General features: G+C 36.1%; 1 protein-coding gene across 7 annotated transcripts in view; it reads left to right on the top strand.

The window, feature by feature from the left end:
- Positions 1-22669, top strand: part of LOC113049513 (vacuolar protein sorting-associated protein 13C-like) — a 51091-nt gene that overhangs the window by 6398 nt on the left and 22024 nt on the right. For 2 of the 7 annotated variants that reach the window (XM_026211919.1, XM_026211922.1), the window contains exons 5-51: positions 1203-1304; positions 2524-2586; positions 2823-2891; positions 3081-3190; positions 3315-3374; positions 3458-3517; positions 3624-3704; positions 5999-6056; positions 6686-6813; positions 6902-7008; positions 7099-7270; positions 8099-8161; positions 8252-8387; positions 8481-8575; positions 8757-8899; positions 9691-9883; positions 10397-10511; positions 10621-10757; positions 10834-10966; positions 11041-11158; positions 11224-11359; positions 12449-12530; positions 12667-12767; positions 12985-13138; positions 13256-13335; positions 13450-13509; positions 13798-13948; positions 14258-14374; positions 14470-14573; positions 14654-14821; positions 15101-15136; positions 17049-17353; positions 17607-17754; positions 17869-17977; positions 18062-18186; positions 18294-18450; positions 18566-18645; positions 19017-19076; positions 19186-19339; positions 19442-19561; positions 19891-19994; positions 20800-20967; positions 21043-21347; positions 21530-21677; positions 21851-21995; positions 22094-22221; positions 22297-22457. In XM_026211919.1, coding sequence (XP_026067704.1) covers positions 1203-1304; positions 2524-2586; positions 2823-2891; positions 3081-3190; positions 3315-3374; positions 3458-3517; positions 3624-3704; positions 5999-6056; positions 6686-6813; positions 6902-7008; positions 7099-7270; positions 8099-8161; positions 8252-8387; positions 8481-8575; positions 8757-8899; positions 9691-9883; positions 10397-10511; positions 10621-10757; positions 10834-10966; positions 11041-11158; positions 11224-11359; positions 12449-12530; positions 12667-12767; positions 12985-13138; positions 13256-13335; positions 13450-13509; positions 13798-13948; positions 14258-14374; positions 14470-14573; positions 14654-14821; positions 15101-15136; positions 17049-17353; positions 17607-17754; positions 17869-17977; positions 18062-18186; positions 18294-18450; positions 18566-18645; positions 19017-19076; positions 19186-19339; positions 19442-19561; positions 19891-19994; positions 20800-20967; positions 21043-21347; positions 21530-21677; positions 21851-21995; positions 22094-22221; positions 22297-22457 — 5749 coding nt within the window. The remainder of the gene's footprint in view (positions 1-1202; positions 1305-2523; positions 2587-2822; positions 2892-3080; positions 3191-3314; positions 3375-3457; positions 3518-3623; positions 3705-5998; positions 6057-6685; positions 6814-6901; positions 7009-7098; positions 7271-8098; positions 8162-8251; positions 8388-8480; positions 8576-8756; positions 8900-9690; positions 9884-10396; positions 10512-10620; positions 10758-10833; positions 10967-11040; positions 11159-11223; positions 11360-12448; positions 12531-12666; positions 12768-12984; positions 13139-13255; positions 13336-13449; positions 13510-13797; positions 13949-14257; positions 14375-14469; positions 14574-14653; positions 14822-15100; positions 15137-17048; positions 17354-17606; positions 17755-17868; positions 17978-18061; positions 18187-18293; positions 18451-18565; positions 18646-19016; positions 19077-19185; positions 19340-19441; positions 19562-19890; positions 19995-20799; positions 20968-21042; positions 21348-21529; positions 21678-21850; positions 21996-22093; positions 22222-22296; positions 22458-22669) is intronic. The other 5 variants (XM_026211920.1, XM_026211921.1, XM_026211925.1 and 2 more) reach the window with 5 other exon arrangements.

Raw genomic sequence — 22669 nt, 5'->3', positions numbered from 1 at the left:
GTTAAATTGCTCTTGTGTGTATCTGAATCCTTGATTATTATGGCACACTTTATATGTACCTTTGGTTACAATGTTTAATCATACAAGTGTTTATTTGTATTGACAGTGTATCAATCAAGAGTTTTGAGAGTGTTTGTTCAAATTTGGTATTGATCTTAATAACTTTTTTCCATTCTTTTGGGATCTGCTTTATCTTGTAGTCTGATCAATTCTGTATAATGCATGTTCTGTAAGTAAAATGAGGCAAAATGATTTTTCTTTGTGTTTGTCTCTTGCAATGAAGACATTTAACTTCTACCTGCCAATGAAAAGTTGTTGCTGTTTTGAGATATACACAAGCATTTATCATTCAACAATGCTGAAAGATGTTCTGTAAAGATGGATTGTCTCAGAATTATTTAATATGCCCATTGTAGTGCAATGTCCTGTAAATTCACTATTGTTATAACACTATAAATAGGTGCATAATCTTGAAAATATTTATATTCTGACGTAACACAAGTCTTTTTCATGTTTTTATTCTTTATTATTATTATTATTATTATTATTATTATTATTATTATTATGTCTCTTGTTGTATTTATATGTGTGCACTCAAAGCTTCAATACCAAGAAAAACTCCTTCTGTGTTCTGGCACACTTGCCCATAAAGCTCTTTCTGGTTGTGAGGAATAGACTATGTATCTTAATGGATTGAATTGCCTCAGGAACTCCAAAGACCTTTTTGGTCTCTATAGATCAGAAATAACAAGTTTTTTTAAAATCTTCATTACTGTCTCTTGTATTACTCTGGTGAATAAAGATAAACAGTGGCTGCATATACAATAGCAGGCATTAAGGTTTTTGTTTCTCACATGGATTGGTCTGAACTGGTCTTTCCTGATAGAGCTTCACTACTGGATTCCAAATCAGAGGACAAAGCCTCAGTGAAAATATTAAGTCTGCCTGAACGAGCAGCATTAGACTGTAGCTACTTATAAGCCACAGTGCAAACCGTGGGAGATGGTCATTGTAAATAACTTTTCTGTTATTACATGGTTGACTGAGCTCCCACTGTTTGGTTTGACAAACACAATTTTAGGTGGCAGCAGTGAAAACAGATTCGTAATCAATTAAAGACTTCTGAGGTGTTAATGATATAAATGGTATCTTTGATGTTTGTTTACCTCTACAGTAACTGCGTGTGTATTGTGTGTTTAAAGCGATGAAATATGATCCAGTTAAAGAAGAGCATTACCAGCAGGAAGCCAAACAGAAGGAGCTTCAGCGCATTGAGGAAACCCTGCAGCTGGTTGCACGCAGAGGTGAGAAACCCTTTGTGTGTTTGTATGCGAAGGGTGTGATGCTTTCATAACCTAGTACATAGTCAACATTTGCATTCAAATTTGTCCGTTTTATTTTTATGCTCTCTGTACGATACGGAGTTATTGAAAGTATAACTATTAAAGGGTGTTCATCATTTCATTTAATCCCATCCAATCACATCATATCACAATCAGTCTGTTTCTACTTCATTCATCACACATTCCTCCATTTATTTGAGTTTGCACATTAAATCTGCATTGTATCAGTTTATTGCCTCAGCCTATGCTGTTTTTGCCTGTTTTAAGATCGTCTTCTAGCACTAACTTAAAAGGATAACAATATAATATGGCAAACATGTTAAACTTTTAAGAACACTTTCTCTTTAACAGGGCATTTGAAGTGAGTATTAAAGTATTAAACAGTATTAAAGCTCTGTGAAAAAACACAAAACCAAAGAAACCTTGTTTCAGATCACATAAAACTCCCTTGTAGTTTGTCAGGACTGTCTAACCAGCATCCCAGAAGTCCCTATTATTAGGAGCACTCCTTCTTCCCAGTAAGCAGATTCCGTAATAAATAATCAACCTTTTATACTTAACATTATATTGTTATGATATTCAAATAAAACTATTATAGTACTGTTCAAAAGTTTGGGGTCTTTTTTTTTCTTTTTCTTTTTTGTTTTTTTTAGAAAGAAATTAATACTTTTATTCATCAGCAAGGATACATTTAATTGATCTAAAGTGACAGTAAGGACATTTGAATTTTTTATTTATTTTTTAATAAATGCTGTTCTTTCAGTTCAATGAATAATTCATAATTTCATAATAAATAATTTTTTTCTATAATCCCAAATCAGCATATTAGCATGTTATCGAAGGATAATGTGACACTTAAGACTGGAGTGATGTCATCAGCTTTGCCATCAGGAATGAATTACATTTATAAATATATGAAAATAGAAAACCGTTCTAAATTGAGATATATTTCACAATAATGCGTTTTTTTTTCATAATTTAAAAATTTTTTTTTTTATAGATTTATTATATCACCCATTTATCTGTCAATGGCCTCAGTATAAAAATTATTTCAGAACATCAGTTTAAACAAAGTGCATCCCTACATTAATCAACCCACCCACCCATCCATCCATCCATTCAGATCTCTCTGCCTAACAGCAATGTGTGTTTGCTTTGTGCTGCATCTGCTGGACGGCAGGCTCTCAGACTGGAGAGTTTGTGTTTAATCTGGAGAGTTATGTGTGTAAGAATCCACCACTGGGTATGTACAGACCCATTCCTATAGCAGGCTTTTCACACGCCCATCTCAAGTAGACTTTTTAATTTGAAAGTGTGCAGTGAGGGTCTATATGTGTAGAAATGTTATTCTTCCCCACTAATTGGTGTGCTTTGGTGCAGTTCTATGTTTGTTTAATCCAAGTGTGTGTGTTTATTGCTGCACTAGTTCTTTTCTACCTCAACAACTTTTCTCTCTCTCCCAATGCTGCGCTTGGTAAGACAAAGGACATAAGCTTAAAAAGCGTAAAAAACCCTTTAGGAGATCTAAAAAGTATGAACATAAAGCAGGTGGGTGGCCCGGGGCGGCTGTGAACGACTGTGATCGTGGCAAATATGAGCAATATTTTCAATAGCTTTATTCTGTTTATTGGACTAAATATGTTTGCTTAAGTATTAGATTTTATAAGGTATTAGAATGACAAATCGGATAGAGTTATGATAAAATCTTTGTGTTTACTAAATTATTTTTAATTTCAGAGAAGCACCAGGAAGAAAAGAAGGACACGTTTGCTGAGAAACTAGCTACACAAGTTATCAAAAACCTCCAGGTCAAAATCACCAGCATTCATGTCAGATATGAGGATGATGTAAGTGTTGACTCTCCATACAGTGCAGCTCTTGAGTTATGTGTATTTTTGAACCTATGTGTTGCTTATTAATAAAGACTTGTGAAATTAGATTATATGTCTTCATTTTCCATCTGTGCTTCAGGTGTCAGATCCTCAAAGACCTTTTGCTATTGGCATGACTCTTTCAGAACTCAGCCTGCAGGTGCTCTCTCAAAACAAATGTAAAAATAATTGTATTTGCATGCTCTGGTCTTTCAGCACGTCTTCTGTTTTTCTCTCTTATAGACAGCAGATGAGAACTGGAAGCCTTGCATTCTGAACGAAGCAGCCAAGATCATCTACAAGGTAAACAACCAGAGAATATATCTTATTTTTCGTAATAATAACAAGACCTCATAGTACAGCTGTGGTTGTGTGTCTAACACGTGTCTGTATGTATCTTCTACATAAGCTGGGCCGCCTGGAGTGTTTTTGTGCCTACTGGAACGTGAACAGCCCAATCTTCTACAGAGGCTCATGGGGGGAAATAGTGGTAATGTGCCTTTTTTTTTCTCTAACAGCCGAGCTCTAAAGTGTTGTTTAATTGAGATTTTTCATAGTATTTAAGACTACTATGTTGTCCTCAGGCATTGTAAATGGTGCACCATATTAAAAAGGTTTCAAATCTGTCATCATTTACTCTCCTTCATGTTGATTCAAACCAATAAGACTTCTGTTTATCTTCAACACAAATGAAGTGATTTTTAGTGATAGATTCCTGTGCCTCTGAGGTCCATTACACCAAAAATAAGTTGCTTCATAAAACCGTTGGTAAAAGTAATCTATAGGAATAAAGTGGTTTAGAAGAGACACAATTATTTTAACCTGTTAACTGTCACCCCGTCCTGAATACGGGATGCCTACGTTGACTATACTATATTACAATCAAATTTAATCTAATCTTGACAAACTATATATCGTTGGAAAGGTCTAAGACTCCCAAATATATATTTTACCAATATGTTTTGTTAAAAATTATGTAGGAAAAGTAATAGATTAATTTATGACAAGAGTGCACCCTCAGAAATCTACATTACAAAAGAAGTTTTGACCTTTGTTTAAAAAAAAAAGACTTCCTTGTTGCCTTTTTCTCTATCACATTTTAGAAATCATCAGAAGTTATATATCACTTGAAAACATAAAATCTCAAAAGTCATCTTTTAAAACCCATTTTAAAACCAGACATTGCATTACCATGTAAATTGCACATCAAAATCATGTTACAAAATGTTTTCAGTCATGAATTATAAAAATGTAGGTTTGTATCATGCACATTCATGTCTATCTTCAAAAACGTGAGTGACAGTGGTCACCCACATTTGCTTGATGCACAATAATCAATGAGGTACGTCAGGTAAGTAAGATTGAGCTTCCATTTGCCATTTTTGATGTGCTCAATGAATGAGTGCTGATCAGTGTTTATATGTGACAGAAAAAAAGTTTTCATTCAAATATTTTCAGTTGTGTTTTGAATATGAATGACAATTTTTTTGTAATGGAGCAACATGAGGGTGAGAAATTCATAACAGATGTATAATTTTTGGATGAACTCATTTTGGATGAAAACACGAATTTTTTTTTTATCCTGTTATGCTCTGAAGATGCAAGGAAACAACTCATCTGCTTCTGTTTGTGTGTGAACATACAGACAAAGTGTGGGAAGATCTGAAGGTGCTTACCGACAAGCAGTACAAAATGTTTTTAGTCAGTGAAGATGTATGATAATACATAATAAAAGTTGAAAATAATTGTTGATAAGTGTCAGGATTCGTCCAATAAATGCAGGAAGCATGATTTGCAAAAGTTCAATTCTTTATAGATTTAAATTTTTTTTAAACGTACACTTGGCCATACATAGAGAAAATAAAGAAAACTGCACAAATAAACGAAAGGAAAATTGGAGCTCCAGGGCTCAGATGTTAACAGTTGGGATCCCTTTCCCAAAAACTCCCTTAATAAACAAAACCCTGCCATTATATTACCGGGACCGTACCATTTAATAGAACACAAAAGTTCACGTGTATTTAATATTTTATAGCTTGATTTCTATTCATTTATGTTTGTAAACAGCTATACTAAAAATCTTTGATCTTGTTGATGTAAAATCGGCTGCTGCTGAAAGCTGTATCATTAAACTGTCAGTCTGAGGACTCTGGGTACACTTTTGACTTATCTCTCATCGAGGCTTGTGACAACCAAGTACAGCAGCAATGGTTGAGCTTGCTTAGCGTCTAGCACTTTTTTTTATCTTTTAATCTCTCACTATATACGTTAATCTTTCTTCGACTTTGAAAGAAGCAAAAGAAAATTGCTCTCAGTGGTTTTTGCACTCAGCTCAACATGGACTGCCTCATGAAGATAACAGACATAACCAACAATGTTCTGTACATGCTATTGATCTACTACTGTATATCTGTCCAGGCCTGAATGTGCTGCCCAAATAATATTAAAACCCCTACTCTATTAATTATCATCAAAACTGTGATCGGTCCATCTTTTACTGTATATCTTAACGAGTCAGTAATTAAATAGGTTTATTTCTGGTTGAGCAATATGTAGAAATATCTTAAAATGAGCTCGAAATGGGTTTCATTACCTTGCAGATTGTATCTAGTTTGATATAATACACTTTTGTAAGAGGCTTAAGTACATACTGAATTAATATTGAAAATAAAGGAAATTAAAAAGAAAAAACTCTCAGACTATTACAGTCTCACTGTGTATGTACATTTTAAATGTATGTACATTTTAAAATATATCTCAAAATAATTTTTTTGGTTTTTGCAGGACAAGCTGAAAGTGGGAGTAAGCACAAAAAATGAGGAGCTGCAAGGCTATCAGTACAGTATGTATTTTTTGTATAATTACTTATTCTGTATTTTCTTATCCACAGAAAGATGATGGCTACAGTATCTTTATTATTATCTGGCCTGGAGCTGTTTAGTATAGCTTTGTTAGTATGTTTTGGTGTCGTGCTTAACTGAATAGAAAGAATAGACACAATGACAAAAAAGAACAACATGGATGTTGAAAGCCTTAGGAGAAATACATATTAAATTATAAATAGAAAAAACAGTAATAATGATGTATCATCCTTTGCTGTTGCAAACCCTATTGTTTCATACTTTAGTTGGGTGTGTGTGTTTTACCTGGCACAGCTTCAATTTCAAGTGCTATTTAAACATGCTATGTGATCTCAATCGGTACACATGACACACCTCCTTATAGCACACAAACTCCAGTAATCACAGTGTGTACTATTTCTACAACAGCCTCATATTTACATGTACTAGTTAAACCACAAATGTCAGTAAGAGTGCCACTACAGCTACATTTAATATGCATATGATATAACAAGCTTTTGTCAGTGAGATATAATTAAATTATTTTGGTGGTTAAAGGATTTATGAAAAACTTAGGGTTATCGTTCTAAATAATTGCATCCATCATGATGAACTGATTTGTTTCTTACAGTTTTCAAACCCATATTTGCTTCTGCAAGGATGTGCATCAACCCTAGTGCTGAAGTTGAGCTAAAATCACCCAAAGCAAACCTGCACCTTGAGGTTCAGAACATTGCAATTGAGATGACCAAGCCACAGGTATAACATTATGGCCACCATCATGTGTCTTAAGCACAAACTACCATTCAAAAGTTTGGGATTAGTAATTTATTTTGGGTGTTTCTAGTACCTGTCTATGGTGGATCTGTTGGAATCTATAGACTGCATGGTGAAGAATGCCCCCTATAGAAAGTTTAGGCCTGATGTTCCAGTCCACAGAAATGCCAGGCAATGGTAAGTGCATTATGTGTTCATATGATAATGTTTCATATGGCTGATTGATTGGAGCATGGTGTTTCTAACAATTCCCCTTTGATCGGTCAGGTGGAAATACAGCATCAACAGTATACTGGAAGTGCATATCAGACACTTTAACCAGATGTGGAACTGGAACAACATCAAGAAGCACAGGAACACACTTAAGGCTTACAAAGCTGCATACAAAATCAAACTCACACAGGGAAAAGTCCGAGAAGACACGGAGAAACAAATCCAGGTATGAACTATAGATTAATAGTTTATCCAGATAACGTCAATGCATTTAAATACATTGGGCTATCAGGTTTTGCACAACTTTGCTAAACAAAGAAACAAAATGCTAAGAAAGTCTGAGTTCCAGTTCATTCAATTTGTTAAAGGGATAGGTTACCCAAAAATGACAATTCCTCTCATATATCACTTGTTTCAAACCCATTAGTTTTAAGACCTTCATTCATCTTCAAAATACAAATGAAGATATTTTTGATGAAATCTGAGAGCTTTTTGACCCTCCATAGACAGCATCGCAACTGACACATCCAGTTCTCAAAAATCTAGTAAGGACATAAGGATGAGTAGTTTGACAGAATATTAATTTTTGGGGTGAACTATCCCTTTACATTTTTAAGATGAAATAATTTATAATGATTTTTAAAAAATGTATTAAAGGTGCAATAGGTGATTTTTTTTTTCTTTTTTTTTTCTCAAGTCTCTTCACATCCCGATAGCAATCATTAAGTTAATTGGTCTAAATGTATTTATATATTCTGTGGAAGGCATAGGACCAAGAAATGTTCGTCCAATCAAAACGCTAATTCCAAGCATTGTGATTGATTTTCCTACCTGCCTGTCAACATGTTTATTTGCATACCTCTGTACACCTGGTTCGCGCAGACAGGATACGTCATCAATGCCATTATGTTGCTATCAGGCTAAAGTTAGCATTTTCCAAGATCTCCTACTGCACCTTTAACATATACTATTTTGAAATTAAATTAGTTTTATTATTTAATCATTCTTAAATATGTTTTACTATTTTACATTTATTAATTGTGTTTTCTTTCAGGAGCTGGAGAAAGTTCTGGATGTGTTCAACATTTTATTGGCCAGACAGCAGATTCAGATGGAGGTTTGACAACATGTGTCAAAACAGAAACCATACTGTACTTGTGTTATGTTTTTCATCTGGTCTAAGTAAGCGGACTTTGTTTCTTCACAGGTTGTTCGGTCGGGACAGAAGCTGGTTGCTAAAAAGACTGCCACTCAGAAACAAAGTGGAGGAGGCTTCTTCGGCGGCTTTTTTGGCAAGAAAGAAGGGAAGAAGAAAGAGGAAGAGGAAGATAAAGGGCCTGAGAGTGAGTGTTAATCGCTAAAATAATTGCTAAACTATAAGTAAATGCACATTTTAAATGTACATCCATATTTATGTTCACGTACTCTTTGTACAGATATTGATTCCATCATGACTCCTGAAGAGAAAACAAAACTCTACACAGCCATTGGCTACAGCGGTAGCTCTCATAACCTTGCCTTACCAAAACACGTGAGTGGAAAATACTCTGTACTACCTTGTATCGTTAGAGTCACATTACTGTTGTTCTGTGAAATTAATGTGACTACACCTTAACAAAACATGTTTCACATTAACAAAAAAAAAAAACTGCATATCCTGTTTATCCTGGACATATACTCAAATGTTTCTGTATATTTGTTCTTATGTGCAGTATGTAGCTGTGATTGTCAATTTTAAACTGTTGAGCACCTCAGTTACCATCAGAGAGGAACCTGGTGTTCCAGAGATCCTCAAAGTGCAAATGATTGACCTCAGTACGTCCATCTCACAGAGACCAGGAGCACAGGCCATCAGGTATGTTCAGAATTACATATACAGATATACAGGGAAACCCTTAGAATTGGCCAACAAATATATATATATATATATATATATATATATATATATATATATATATATATATATATAAATAATATTAGTGCTGGGCAACGATTACTTTCCGCAATTAATTGCAGCAATCTTAACCGTCTTGGAGCACATTTGACCCCCAAAGCCTAGTTCGTTTGAATAGTGTGATCGTTCCATTGAGCAGTCCCAGGCTTTTTTTGAAGAGTTCAGTTATAGATCAGTGCATGTGAGCACTAACTGCACCGGAGTGCAGATCTTCTGATGGGTGCTGCATGATTGCGTGAATATTTCTGAGCAGCAAAGCAATAGATCTGTAAAGCAATAGCCTATATTGTGAGAGGGACATGTGTTACCGCGACCCATACGACTCAAAATAATAAACCACAAAGATAACAAAATGATTCGCTCCACTGTGTTGAGTGAGAGCACTTCTCTGCTGTCTTCACATGCTAACGGAAACTTCCTATTTCCAACTTATAAAGTTATGATTAGCTTGTTTTTTTCTGTTAAAAATAACAGTGGACAGTGGTTTGTGAATGTTGATGCTTAGCCTAAATAATCAATTAATGCGTTAACGCAATAATAATGCGTTTACTTGCCCAGCCCTATATATATATATATATATATATATATATATATATATATATATATATATATATATATATATATATAGCCATATATATATAGCCATATGTAAAGTATATGCTTCAGTTGTGGGAAATGTGTGTTTTGTGTAGAGTGGAGGCTAAGCTGGAGCACTGGTACGTGACTGGTCTACAGCAGCAGGGGGAAGTGCCATCTCTCATAGCATCAGTCGGAGACTCTGACTCCTCTCTGCTCAGCGTGCTCTTTGAGCTCAATCCAGAGGATAGCACCGCTGACCAGCTCCTCAGAGTCCACTCACAGCCTGTAGAGATCATCTATGATGCTGTAAGAGACACACAAACACACTGTAGTTATGCCTTGATTCCAGAGAGAGCCATTGGAGTTTTTGATTAAGTGCAGTTTTTTTACATTCATCATTTTATTTTATTTATTTATTTATATTGCAATCAAATTGCATCTTCTGAAGACAACTTCAAACTGACAATTCATATAATAATATAATTATATCATTATATACACAAAATATAATATAATAATCTATCTCCCTATTGTGTGTATTTATTACTAATATAAACACACACACACACATAAAGTACTTAATTTAATGTAGTAAAATAATATTTATATATATTTATTTATAAAGAACTAAATTATTGAATAATTACTCTAAATATAATTCATTTATTCTTATAATTATTAATTAATATTTTGTTCTTAATACATTAGTTTTTTATATCAATATTCAGAATTTAATATACATTTTTAATATATAAATATTTATACACTTAGATTAAAAACTACTTACAAATATTTACTGTTCATTTGTCTGTTCTGTAGCTGACTGTCATCAGCATCACAGAATTCTTTAAGACGGAAAAGGGAGTTGATCTGGAGGTCATCACCTCAGCGACACTCAGCAAACTTGAGGAGATCAAAGAGAAGACAGCCAGTGGTAACCCTCTCCTCATTTCCCATCATCCCCACAGATATGTTGACACATTGAGAAAGAGTATGCGAGTAGTCATCTTAAATACTCCTCCGTTGTCTTTATCTGAACCCAGGCTTGTCTCACATTATTGAGACACGTAAGGTGCTGGACCTGAGGATCGATCTAAAACCCTCGTATCTGCTGCTTCCCAAGTCTGGATTCTACGACAGCAAATCAGACCTCATGATCGTTGATTTTGGTTACCTTCAGGTGAGGGAGGAAAGTAAAATGTAAAAGTAAAATGTGTCAATAATGCCTGACTGTAAATATATGCGTGTGCATGTAGTTGAACAGTGTAGACCAGGCCAGCCATCAGCAGGTATCTGCCAGTTTCTCATCGCTAGAGGAAATCATGGATAGAGCCTATGAAAGATATTCCTTGGAGCTCCGCAGTGTCCAGATACTCTACAGCAAATCAGGTACACACCATGCAACACAGGGAAAAGACTAAACTGTCTGCACAAACGGTTTTTAACGGTGGCTCTTTTTGAAGGAGAGAAATGGAAACATGCTCGTGTTAAAGGTTTCACCCATCAGCACATCCTGCAGCCGATGGACATCACACTTCAACTTGCTAAATGTATGGTGGACAAAGATTCCCGTATGCCCAGGTTAGCGCTCACTCTCTGCCATGTCTGTAATCCTCATACATGCACTAAGGTCTGTTCATTTCCAGGTTCAAAGTATCAGGGGAGCTGCCCTTACTTCATGTGAAGATTTCTGATCAGAAGATCCAGGGTGTTCTGGAGCTGGTGGACAGTGTTCCTCTCCCTCAGACTACCTCAAGCCCCCCTAGCACCCCCAAAGAAAAGGTCAGAAAACACAAAGAAACACAATCTCTCTGTATTGGCTGTTGTGTTGCTTCCTCTCACACTTAATAAGTCATGACTCATGAATGGTAGTTTCCTGGTAGGACGCCACAGGTATTTGATACTATTGTCATGGCTGTTTTTTGAAAGCTATGAATATTTCAAGCCCGTAAAACTAATCGCAATGTACTTATCGCTTTGTGCTAAGTCTGAGGTGCTGCTTGCTTTTATATTTCGTTCCTGAAGTTGCTCTGTTAGCGTGACAGTGCAGCTTCAGTCTCCACAGATAACACCACTCGGGAAAGACATTATCAACAATCAGCATCACTGTCGCTCTACCCAACGAGCCCTGTGCTGTCTTATAAGTGAACTTACTGCCTCAACAAGCAAGAAAAAGCCCTTCCTAGTTTACTTTGCCAAGCAAATGTTAAAGGATAAATACATATCTACCATTCAGAAGTTTGTGATCAGTAAGATTTTGTTTTTAAAATTACTTTTGAGTACTTACTGAAAACATTTATTCAGCAAGGCTGCAATACATTAATAAAACGACTGTAACGACATGTATAATGTTACAAAAAATATCTATTTGAAATAAAAGCTGTTCTTTTGAACTTTCTCTTCATCAAAGAATCCTCAAAAATGTATATATCACAGCTCCCACAGAAATATGATCATTGATGAATGATAATAAGAAATGTTTCTTGACACTGCATCAGAATGAATATTAAATTAACTGGAATAATGGCTGGAATAAATTATGAATAAATTAATTAAATTATAATATTTTAAAATCTTTACTGTTTACACTGTATTCATTCATCTTTCAAAAACATAAAAAAATCGAACCCCAATCTTTTGAACGGTAATGTAAATTTGTTGGAAAACTATGAGAAAGAAAATAGTTAAAAGTAAAGTTTTGTTTTTTTTTCTTAAAAATACTTTCTTACAAAAATGTTACCCAATTGACTAAAATGCAAAAAAAAAAAAAAAAACTCTTTCTGCATATGTACTGGAAGTAAACGGAGTGCAAAAATGACATACCATATAATTTCCTGTTGTTTGTATAATAATGGTGGTATTCTTCTGAAGGTTTTGGGGATGTCGCGGTCTGATGCCAGGCCCAAGGTTTTGGGTTTAGACCCCACAGTTCTCCCCTTTACAGTGGAATCAGGTCAGAATTCAACTAGATGCTCACCCTTAATTTCAGACAAAAATAAATAAAAAATACCACACTTTTGTTTTTAATTGACACTATTCATATACGTATACAGATTATCTCACAGTTTATGTTATACATGTGTGTTCAGACTCTGAAGAAGACACCAGTGATAAGGCTGCCGATGAAGACTCTCTCAGATCATCCTCAGAGGAACTGACCGAAGTGCAGTTTCAGTTTGAAGTCAAAGCAGTACGTTCTTCTTCATTGCATAGCTCACACCATGCCACAACCATTCGTCATCAGTGGGCGCAAGAGCCCCACATTTCATTAAAGAATCACTCGGCATTCCATCAGTTGATGACAATTATTTTGTGTATGATTCCTGTTCGTGTTTGTGTGGACCATTGTGTGTTTTAGTGTGAAGTGATGTATATGTGTCTATATACATGTATGTGTGTGTGTGTAGGTGTTGTTGGAGCTTACGAGGCAGGCCGCTCAGGAGGATGTCGTATTAGCTTTCAATGTGTCTCAACTGGGTGCAGAGGGTAAGATAAGGACCTTTGATCTCACCGTCACATCTTACCTGCGCAAGATCAGCCTGGACTACTGCGAGATAAAAGGTACATGTGCACACACACACACACACACACACAAAGTGTGATCAAGCTTTTGTTGTTTGAAGTACTTCATGTTGTTTCAGGGATGCCGTTGCTCTCATTCTTGTGTATGTGTTTCAGATGCGCAAAATCAGCCACTTCATCTAACTACCTCTTCAGACAAGCATGGCTCTGATCTGTTGAAAGTGGAGTACATCAAAGTAAACATGAGCATTTTGCTTATTAAACACTCTATAAAGGACTCTCTTAAATGAGTTGTTTTAGCTGAATGGTTTAATTTGTGCTGTTCTGCGTGGCTTTTTTCTGTCCTTCAGGCTGATGTTAATGGACCCAACTTCCACACCATATTTAATAATACAGAACAAGCACTGAAGGTACGTTTAAGTTTACAGTTCCAAAAAAGTTATGGCTGTAGTCCTGGAGGTCTTGATTTGTTTACTTAATCATTCTATATATTTATCCGATATATTTATTCATTAAATTATTTAACTATTTTTGCATTTAAAAATGTAAAAAAATATATATTTTGGTTAAAAATTTATTTTTGTAAACTTATTTTAGTGTGTATATATATATATATATATATATATATATATATATATATATATATATTAGTTTTATCAGAAATCAAAATTAAGTAATTGATTTACTTCTATTCACAGGTGGAGTTTTCCTCACTGGACTTCCTGCTTCACACTAAAGCTTTGTTGTCTACCATCAACTACGTGAATTCAGCAATACCACAAGACCTCACAGCTTTGAAAGACAGAGAAACCAAGAGACGAGCTGAGAGAGCAGCAGCAGGGAAGACAGGTGTGAATAACATATACGCCTTCTGTGTTGAAAATCTGTGAAAACAAATGTATTTCATTTGATGTCAAATTATTGGGTAGACCCTGAATATTGCTCATGCATCCATGTTGTCTTTGTCTCTGCTTTGTAGGTTTTTTCTTGGGTAGCTAATGTTTCTTGATCTTTGCACTGGTCTTGACATGCCTTATACTAACAGGGGTCTGAAACAGAGTCTGTTTTGCTTGTGTTAATGCATGTTGCAGACAATACTGTTTTAGATTGTCACATTGTGTGTTGTTTGTGTTTTAAATGGACTCTATGTTTTGTTAGTGTCTAAGGGTTCGAAGGACTCTGGTGTTGTGCACTTTAAGCTGTCTGCCGTACTCGGCTCTTTCAGAGTGGCTGTTTGCGATGACAGAAGCAACATTGCCGACATCCGTGTTCAAGGTAGAAAAAAAACGAAAGTGTCTGTCCTTAAAAGTCCGCATATCTTATATACATTTTCTGCAAGTCAACCAAACATGTTGATGGTGTTGAAACAGGCATTGACGCATCTGTGGTAGTCCAGGCCAAAGAAACAGACGTTTTTGCACGTCTGCGTGACATTGTGGTTCTTGATGTGGACCCTAAGACTGTCCATAAGAAGGTGAGATATCAGTCATATTATTTCTGGCTTGTTTGCAAGCAGGTTTCTGTGCTCCAGTTCTGTTTTTGTGAATACTACAGGCAGTGTCAATCGTTGGAGAAGAGGTGTTCAGCTTTAAGATGACATTGTATCCTGGGGCCACTGAAGGTGAAGCATACACTGACACCTCCAAAGTGGATGGGAAAGTTGTCCTGAGACTTGGCTGTATCCAGATCGTCTACCTGCATAAGTTCCTTACGTCTTTATTGGTGAGAATTCATGTAAATCCACTTACCTTTCATATTGTATTGTTACTCATATTTTGTCTGTGTTACTTAGTTATTGAAAATGTATACCAGTTGGTAAAACCCAATGACTGGTAATTGCAAAACAAACAGGGACAGCATTTAAAAAAAAACTGTATTTCTCAGTGTCTGTTTTTTTGTTTGTATTTTGTCTGGATATTTAAGTCTCTCCCTTTCTTTTTGCTCTGGCATCTTTCCCCCCCCCCCTCATAGTTTTCGTTAATTGTGTCTTCCTCTTTTCAGGACTCTTTTAGCTATCAATACCCCTCTGCTGATGAGGTACAGGTTTGGGCATGCAGCATTAAAGTTTTTTGCTTTGCAGCTTATTTCCAAATGCACCTCTGCACACACTGAAATATGTCCTCTCCCCATTAAACTACTGCATTTGTTGTGCACACAGTTAAACCTTTTCAAATAAGATGGAAACATTAATTCAGGTTAACACCATTCACAGCAATGTTTATGACTGCTTTTGTTTTATTTCTAGTGCAGTGGCTCTTAACAAGGGATCTTAACAAGGGACCTCTAGGGCCTCAACAAACCTCCAGTATTTATTCTCATATTTAAAAAGAAATTAATTAAAAAACTGTAAAGATGCAATAATAAAAGAAAAAATATATATATGTAGACCCATTATGTAATGTTTAACACGCGACTGACTTGCAGTTAATGTGGCGGCGGTACATGTGGCAGTGTTACCCATTCTGGTTGTCCACCTACTGTAAGATATTGTTGAACAATGGGGTAGGGGTGGCTTAAGGGGTTGAGAACCATTGGTCCAGTGGAAGGTTATAGGAAACCTTCAAGAACAATCCATTAGATTCAAGCTAAACAGAAGCAGTCTTAAAGTTTACGATCACTAATATTGTCAGTAGTATTTCAACATTGCTTACATTACATATGCACCACTGATATATAATAACATCTTTTAAAATGGGTATGCTTTTTTAGTTATGCTTTTCCTATAAAATTAGGTAATTTGAATTACCATAAGAAAGACTTTCAAAAGATCACGGCAATACCTGATATTTTTCTACTACAGCATTGTAATTTAGAATTTCTGCACTGCTATAGTGGGATCAAACAGAATTATGTATCACCTAAATGTTTGATCTTGTCTTTAATGGATCATGCCATCTTTTATTTTTCAGAAATAGTTCCGAAATCTTGAGTCAGTTTTGCTAAACTACGTAATTGTGGTTTTGTTTGCAGAAAGAACATAATGCAGCTTTAAAGGGTTACTCAACCCCAAAATTAAAAGTGCAGCTGACACAGAAAAGCATACTTTGTTTGCATTCAGCGTATATTCTCCAAAATTGCTCTAAATTGTTGAAAAATGTTGTTATTTTCATTTTCTTTGTGTACAAAAAGTATTCTCGTCACCACATAAAATTTAGATTGACCTACTGTACAGATTAACTATTCTGACAATGCCTTTCATACTTTTCTGGACCTTGACAGTGTAATTTACTTGGCAGTCAATGGGACAGTTGTCCCAAAATATCTTAAATTACCTTCCGAAGAAAAACTAAGCTTTTATGAGTTTGGAATGACATGGGGGGTCAGTGATTAATGAAAACATTTTCGTTTTGGGGTGGAGTATCCATTTAATGCTGGTTTCTCTTAATAGGATATCTTGAGAATATTAGTATGATTTTTCTTTTTTTAATCTGTGAGATATTACTGTTAGATATTGTTTAAGAAGTGGACTTTAGGTAATGAAGCCCATAGCATTATTTATGAATGCAATGAGGCACAGAATTTTTAAATGACTTGATTGCGAATATGTGGATTTGCATGTGCGCTCGTGACTCATACTACATATTGAAGACGAAATCACAGAAATGTAAGATGGAATTTCGCACGATATGGATGCCTTGATTTTTATTGGCTCTAACTTTCATACTCTACATGCTTAATCGAAACAGCTCACCAGCCATACCTAGACAATGTAATCATCAGCTTTCCTACTTTCTCTCATAAAGAAAGTGCTGCTATTTTCACCACTACTGAATTTGCAACTTTTCGTTGTAAATTTGTCATTCAGGCGTTTTAAAACACAAGAACATACCTGCATGAAATTTCAACACTGTGGATCCCAGACTGTAACATTAAGACCTTCCCTCACTTCTACTAAACTGCAATGTCAAGTCACACAAAACTGCAACTAACTGTTGGTTGTCTTCCATAGATGTTTGTGGATAACTTCCAGACAGCTAAAGAGGCTCTCAGTGCTGCCACGGCTCAGGCCGCAGAGAAAGCAGCTTCCAGTGTGAGGGATTTCGCTCAAAAGAGCTTCAGACTAGCCATGGACATCAGACTGAAGGCCCCCCTTATCATAATCCCTCAGTCTTCCACATCCCATAATGCATTTATGGTTGACCTGGGTCTCATTACTGTGGGAAACAGCTTCTCACTGCTGGCAGCTGAGGGCTTTCCGTTGCCTGCAGTTTTGGAGACCATGGACGTTAAACTCACACAACTGAAACTTTCTAGGTAGTAAAGAAAGCTGAAGAACTTTCCCAGAACTCTCTAAATTGATTTACGTTAATTTATATAATTAAATTTATTTTCTAGGCAACATATATAATTTTCATTTAAGTTTTTCAATTCAATATTTATGTTTTATTTCAGCTTTATTTCAATTAACAAAAATTTTTAATAGTAGTCTCGACTTGTTTGGTGCTATAGAATGATTCAGAGGTGGCTCTTCTTTTTCGGATTTATTATTTTGACTTTCTTTCTACAGGATTGATCTGAAGCACAGTGCTGCTCGTTTAGATGTTGAGATTCTGGAGCCAATAAATCTAGAGCTTTTAGTCAAGCGCAATTTGGCTGCCACTTGGTACAACAAAATTCCTGGAATGGAGGTCAATGGAGTACTTATGTCAATGAACGTGAGTTTCTCATGAAGTTTAAATGTGGAAGTATTGAATCGAAAATCTAAAATGGGGCCCAATCAGAGTTTTCAGGAGAGAAAACTAAAGATTGCTATTTTCTGGCTTCGGTAGATGGCTCTTGGTCAGGAGGATGTTGGGGTCCTCATGAGTATCTTAGCAGAGAACATTGGCGAGGGAAGCAGGGCTGCTACAGTGGAGGGAATGAAAGCTTCTGCTAAAAGTATGAAAAGGTTTAACCTGTCAGTAATCTTGTCCATTAAAGTTTGTCTTTAAGGGCTTCATTTTACCCTCTTTTCCTCCACAGATGAAGCTGTAGATGAAGGACTGGTCGAAACATTACCTGCGGGGACAGGGAGTCAACCAGCATTGACCAATGGTGCTTTCAGTGAAAATGTTGTCAATGTGCTGCTCAATTTCGAAATCAAGGAGGTGATTAAGCTCTCTTAAATTCTTATTTTCAGTTACAGTCATACAGTAACTCCAGATTTGGTGTGGATCTGGAGTGAACTGAGAATCCTGTGTCTTTCTCATTGTAGGTTATGCTAAGGTTGAAAAAGTCCAAAAATGGGGAAGAGTGTCCCTTTTTGGTTCTTCATGTAGCTCATCTAGGAATTGACACCAAAGTTCGAAAATATGACATGGAGGCCACGACATACATCAAAAACATCTCTATGAAGTGCCTAGAGTTCCTTGGTTTGTAGCACTTAGTTTTGAAACCTAGAGTACAAAGTAGGATTTTTTCATTAAAAAAAAAAGAAAGAAAAAAAATCATTTATTGACCTTTTTATTTATTTCTTTTCCTTTATAGATTCAAATGAAGAACCGCTCTGTATAATCAGTTCCTCTGCAGAGTCAGGAGCAGATCTTCTTAAAGTCAAGTACTTTAAGGTAACTACTTCTTTTTGAATTGAATTAATATGTAATTTGGCTTATAAATGAGAACTATTTATAAAACTTCCTACTCAAAAAAAAATTGTTAAACACCTCTTACATTAAGTTTCAAGTAACACCCTTTTGATCCATTCTAAAGTTGTCTAATGGCAGGACATGTCATGTGTGGACAGGCTTCAGCTCTTACATTTTAAAAATTTATTTAGGTCAGTACATGAATTCATATTGTGATCAAAGCATCAGGACAATTTGATCCAGCCTTTAGCCATCGCACTCTTTAGTGTTTGTGGATTGGCTCTTCTTTTAATTCCTGAGGGCCATTTCTCATGAGTGCAGATCTCAAATTTGTTTGATTCCTGTCTTTGCAGGCTGATCGTAATGGGCCCAACTTTGCAAGCCTTTACCAGAATACTGAGCAGAAGATCAATGTAAGCATCTGTAAACAAGGTTAAATAAAATCCTGTTTTGGAAATTGAGGCGCTCATCTAAAAAGAAGTTCATATTGAAGGGGTTTAACATGCCTGTGTGTGTCTTTAGGTGGAGTTCTCCTCTCTAGACTTGATGTTGCACACTGAGGCTCTCCTCTCTACCATGGACTTCCTGTCTACTGCCCTGTCCAACAGCAGTCTGCCCTCACCTGAGAGAGAGAGCAAAAAGAGTGAAGATATGAAAACTACCTCAGCTAAATCCAGTAAAAACCCACACACACATACATTTAATCGCTGAACTGATTGACATGGACTTTTTGGCCATGATTTAGGAATGAATTAATGAAGGAGTGTTTCTGTCTCAGCTGCACTGAGCTCTCCCTCTGACGGTGACGTCATTGACCTGATGGTGAACATGCAGCTTGGTGCGTTTAATGTGTTGGTTTGTGACCAAAAGAGCAACATGGCCGACATCAAAATTCAGGGTGAGACTGCATTCTTATTTTGAAAATGTACTTGTGTATTATTATAATATAAAAGTTACTGCATCACAGCTACTGTTTTAAAATAAAAAAAATCATGCAGGATCTTCTTTAAGATGTAAATATACTTTATCATTGTGTATTTATATTTTAGTTTGATTAAATAATTAGATTTATTAAAGCATTTAGAATTATATCAATAATTATGACATAGTTGTGATAAAGCAATGTTTTAATTTTATGGTGTATTGGTCTGCTTACACAATATCTGTTTCTTGATTACTCCGAGGCTGGTTTTGTTGGTAAGCTGATTTTATAAATCTTCTCCTTAGGTTTGGACGGTTTTCTAAAGATGCAGGGAACTCGGACACACATGTACACACGTTTGCGTGACTTCATCGTCATGAATGTGGATCCTAAAACAATTCACAAGAAGGCAAGCTATCTATACCACTACGGCAGATTTTAAGCATTTACTATATTTTCTATTCTCTATCTAGTTTCTATCTACTTTGGCTTAGGGCTTATGGCCAAAACAATTATCACGATACAATTTTTCAGATCAGTCGATATCGATAATTATCACAGTAAATTTAAAATCTTTATTTCTTTCAAGTGTAAAAGGTAGACTTTTGCTCCTAAGTGATAATTGTAGAAAACAGACTGTCTTTTTGTCAGAAACATGACAAACATTTTTTTTTCACAATTTTCCTTAACAAAACAAATTATCTTCGAAAATGTAATTCCTTAGTTTGTGCATGTTCTAATAAGTCATATTGTTGTGAAGCAGGTTTGAATTGCCTGAATTTGATGACGTGTATCTTCAGCTTGCAGTGCAGGATGCAGTATTAATTATATTAACGTTTTAGGTTTTTTTTGTCTCTTAGAAGATGCACATTTGACAGTAACTTCAATTGACAGTAGTACTAGCTTGAGTAGATGTCAATTTATGTTCATTATCAAAAACAGTAACATGTAAAAATTGTAAACCTAATTTTTATATGGTAAAATGAAATATTCTAACTGTATGAATTTTAAACATCATATCGAACATTGATCAAACTTTTAATGTTTTATTGAGGAATAATATTGATTATTACCGATAATCGAAAATCAGAATCATTGTTTTTCCTCCCAGCCCTACTTGGCTTTTTTATAAACAAAGTACAACAAAAGTGCATTGTAAAGTAAAGAGAACTGCAATATCTGTTGTTTATTTTGGGTTATTTTTGGTTGTGTAGGCCATCTCCATCGTAGGCGATGAGGTGTTCAGCTTCAGCATGAGTCTGACACCCAAAGCCACTGAGGGGGCTGGGTATACAGATACTTCAAATGTTGATGGCAAAGTGAAACTCAACGTGGGCTGTATTCAAGTGGTCTACCTTCACAAATTTGTCATGTCATTACTGGTGAGTTTAAATTGCACACATGGCTTCTCTGCTGATTCAAGCACACTAGCTTACTTTAGCTTTTTCTCTCCACAGAATTTCAGTAATAACTTCCAGACAGCTAAAGAGGCTCTCAGTGCCGCCACGGCTCAGGCCGCAGAGAAAGCAGCTTCCAGTGTGAGGGATTTCGCGCAGAAGAGCTTCAGACTTGCCATGGACGTCAGACTGAAGGCCCCCCTTATCATAATCCCTCAGTCCTCCACATCCCATAATGCTGTGGAGGCGGACCTGGGTCTCATTACTGTGGGAAACAGCTTCTCTCTGCTCCCAGTGGAAGGTCGTCCACTGCCTGCTGTCATAGATAATATGGATATACAGCTCACGCAGCTAAAACTGTCCAGGTAGCCCACTGCCACAAAGCTTATCTCGGATTTTCAGACTTGTATTATATCCAATATGTGTCCATTTAAAGATCTGATTATTGATTAATCCATACATTTTCAAAGCCCACATTCTAGTTGACCATTATACAAGTCTTTGTGCGTTTCTTCCTTTAAATGCTTGGTTGTTTGTTATCCTAAAGAATTTCCATGGAGCAAGACTCAAATCAGCCTAGTTCAAAACTCTTGGAGCCAGTCAATCTGGTTCTGTCTGTTAAACGTAACCTGGCGGCATCATGGTACCAGAAGATGGCTGCCATAGAGGTGGATGGAGATCTGAAGCCCATGAAGGTCTGTTCACATAATGTCAGGACGTCACATTATATGCAGACTTTAAATGAAGCCTGTGGGATTTTGTTTTGTCTGGTTCATTTCTGTGATCTGGTTATAATCAATATAATATAGAGTTGGAGTGATGGTGGGAAAATTAATGAAGGTTGTCAAATTTTCTGACTCCGTTCCAGGTGGCATTGAGTCAAGATGACCTGACTGTCCTTCTGCGGATTTTGATGGAGAACATCGGAGAGGCGAGCAGTGTTCAATCTGACACACCGATCGACTCAGCCCTTAAACAAGAGAGTGTGCTTGTCAGAGCTCGTACAGTGACTGGTGAGGGAAGACGGACACACGCAGATGTTTTGTATAGTTATCCTTCTCCTAGAGGAAAAACTCAGTGGATGGTCTTGATTTGTGCGTGTTTTGTGTAGGCACTGAGATTCTCGTGGAGAAGCTGTCTGAAAGTAAACTGAGGGAGACTGAGCTGCTTGAGAGTGTCAGATTCAGCTTTAATGTGGAGTCCCTTGGGCTTACTCTCTACAGTAATGATCCTGCACAGGTGTGTATGGAGCCTACGGATTCAAGTCCACTGATAAAGAAAGCGAGTGTTATATCTGTGTCCCTCTTTCTTTAGCCCTCTGTACATAAGGAGCCGATGTGTTTAGGTGAATTTATGCTGTGTAAAATGAAGACTTCAGGCAAAATGTCTAGTAACGGTAACATGGAGGTCTCCACCATCCTCACCACATGCACGCTGGATGACAGACGGAGCGGTATTCGGAGAGTCACATCCAGGTGATTTACACATATTTTAGATTAAGATTTTTCATGTCAATTTTATTAAGATTTCACCAACAAAAAAAAAAAAAAAATGTGACACTGACTGACAAAATTCAGTATTTCCATCGCAGAGTTAAAGTGCTTTTTCAAATATAATAAAATGGAAAGGAGCTTTTTAATTGCAATAATATTTCACAATATTACAGTTTCTACTATAACTGTTTTTC

This window comes from Carassius auratus, chromosome 30 (genome assembly GCF_003368295.1).
Source record: "Carassius auratus strain Wakin chromosome 30, ASM336829v1, whole genome shotgun sequence".
NCBI lineage: Eukaryota > Metazoa > Chordata > Actinopteri > Cypriniformes > Cyprinidae > Carassius > Carassius auratus.
Note: the sequence above shows the minus strand (reverse complement) of the source record. Positions and strands in the feature narration are given on the sequence as shown.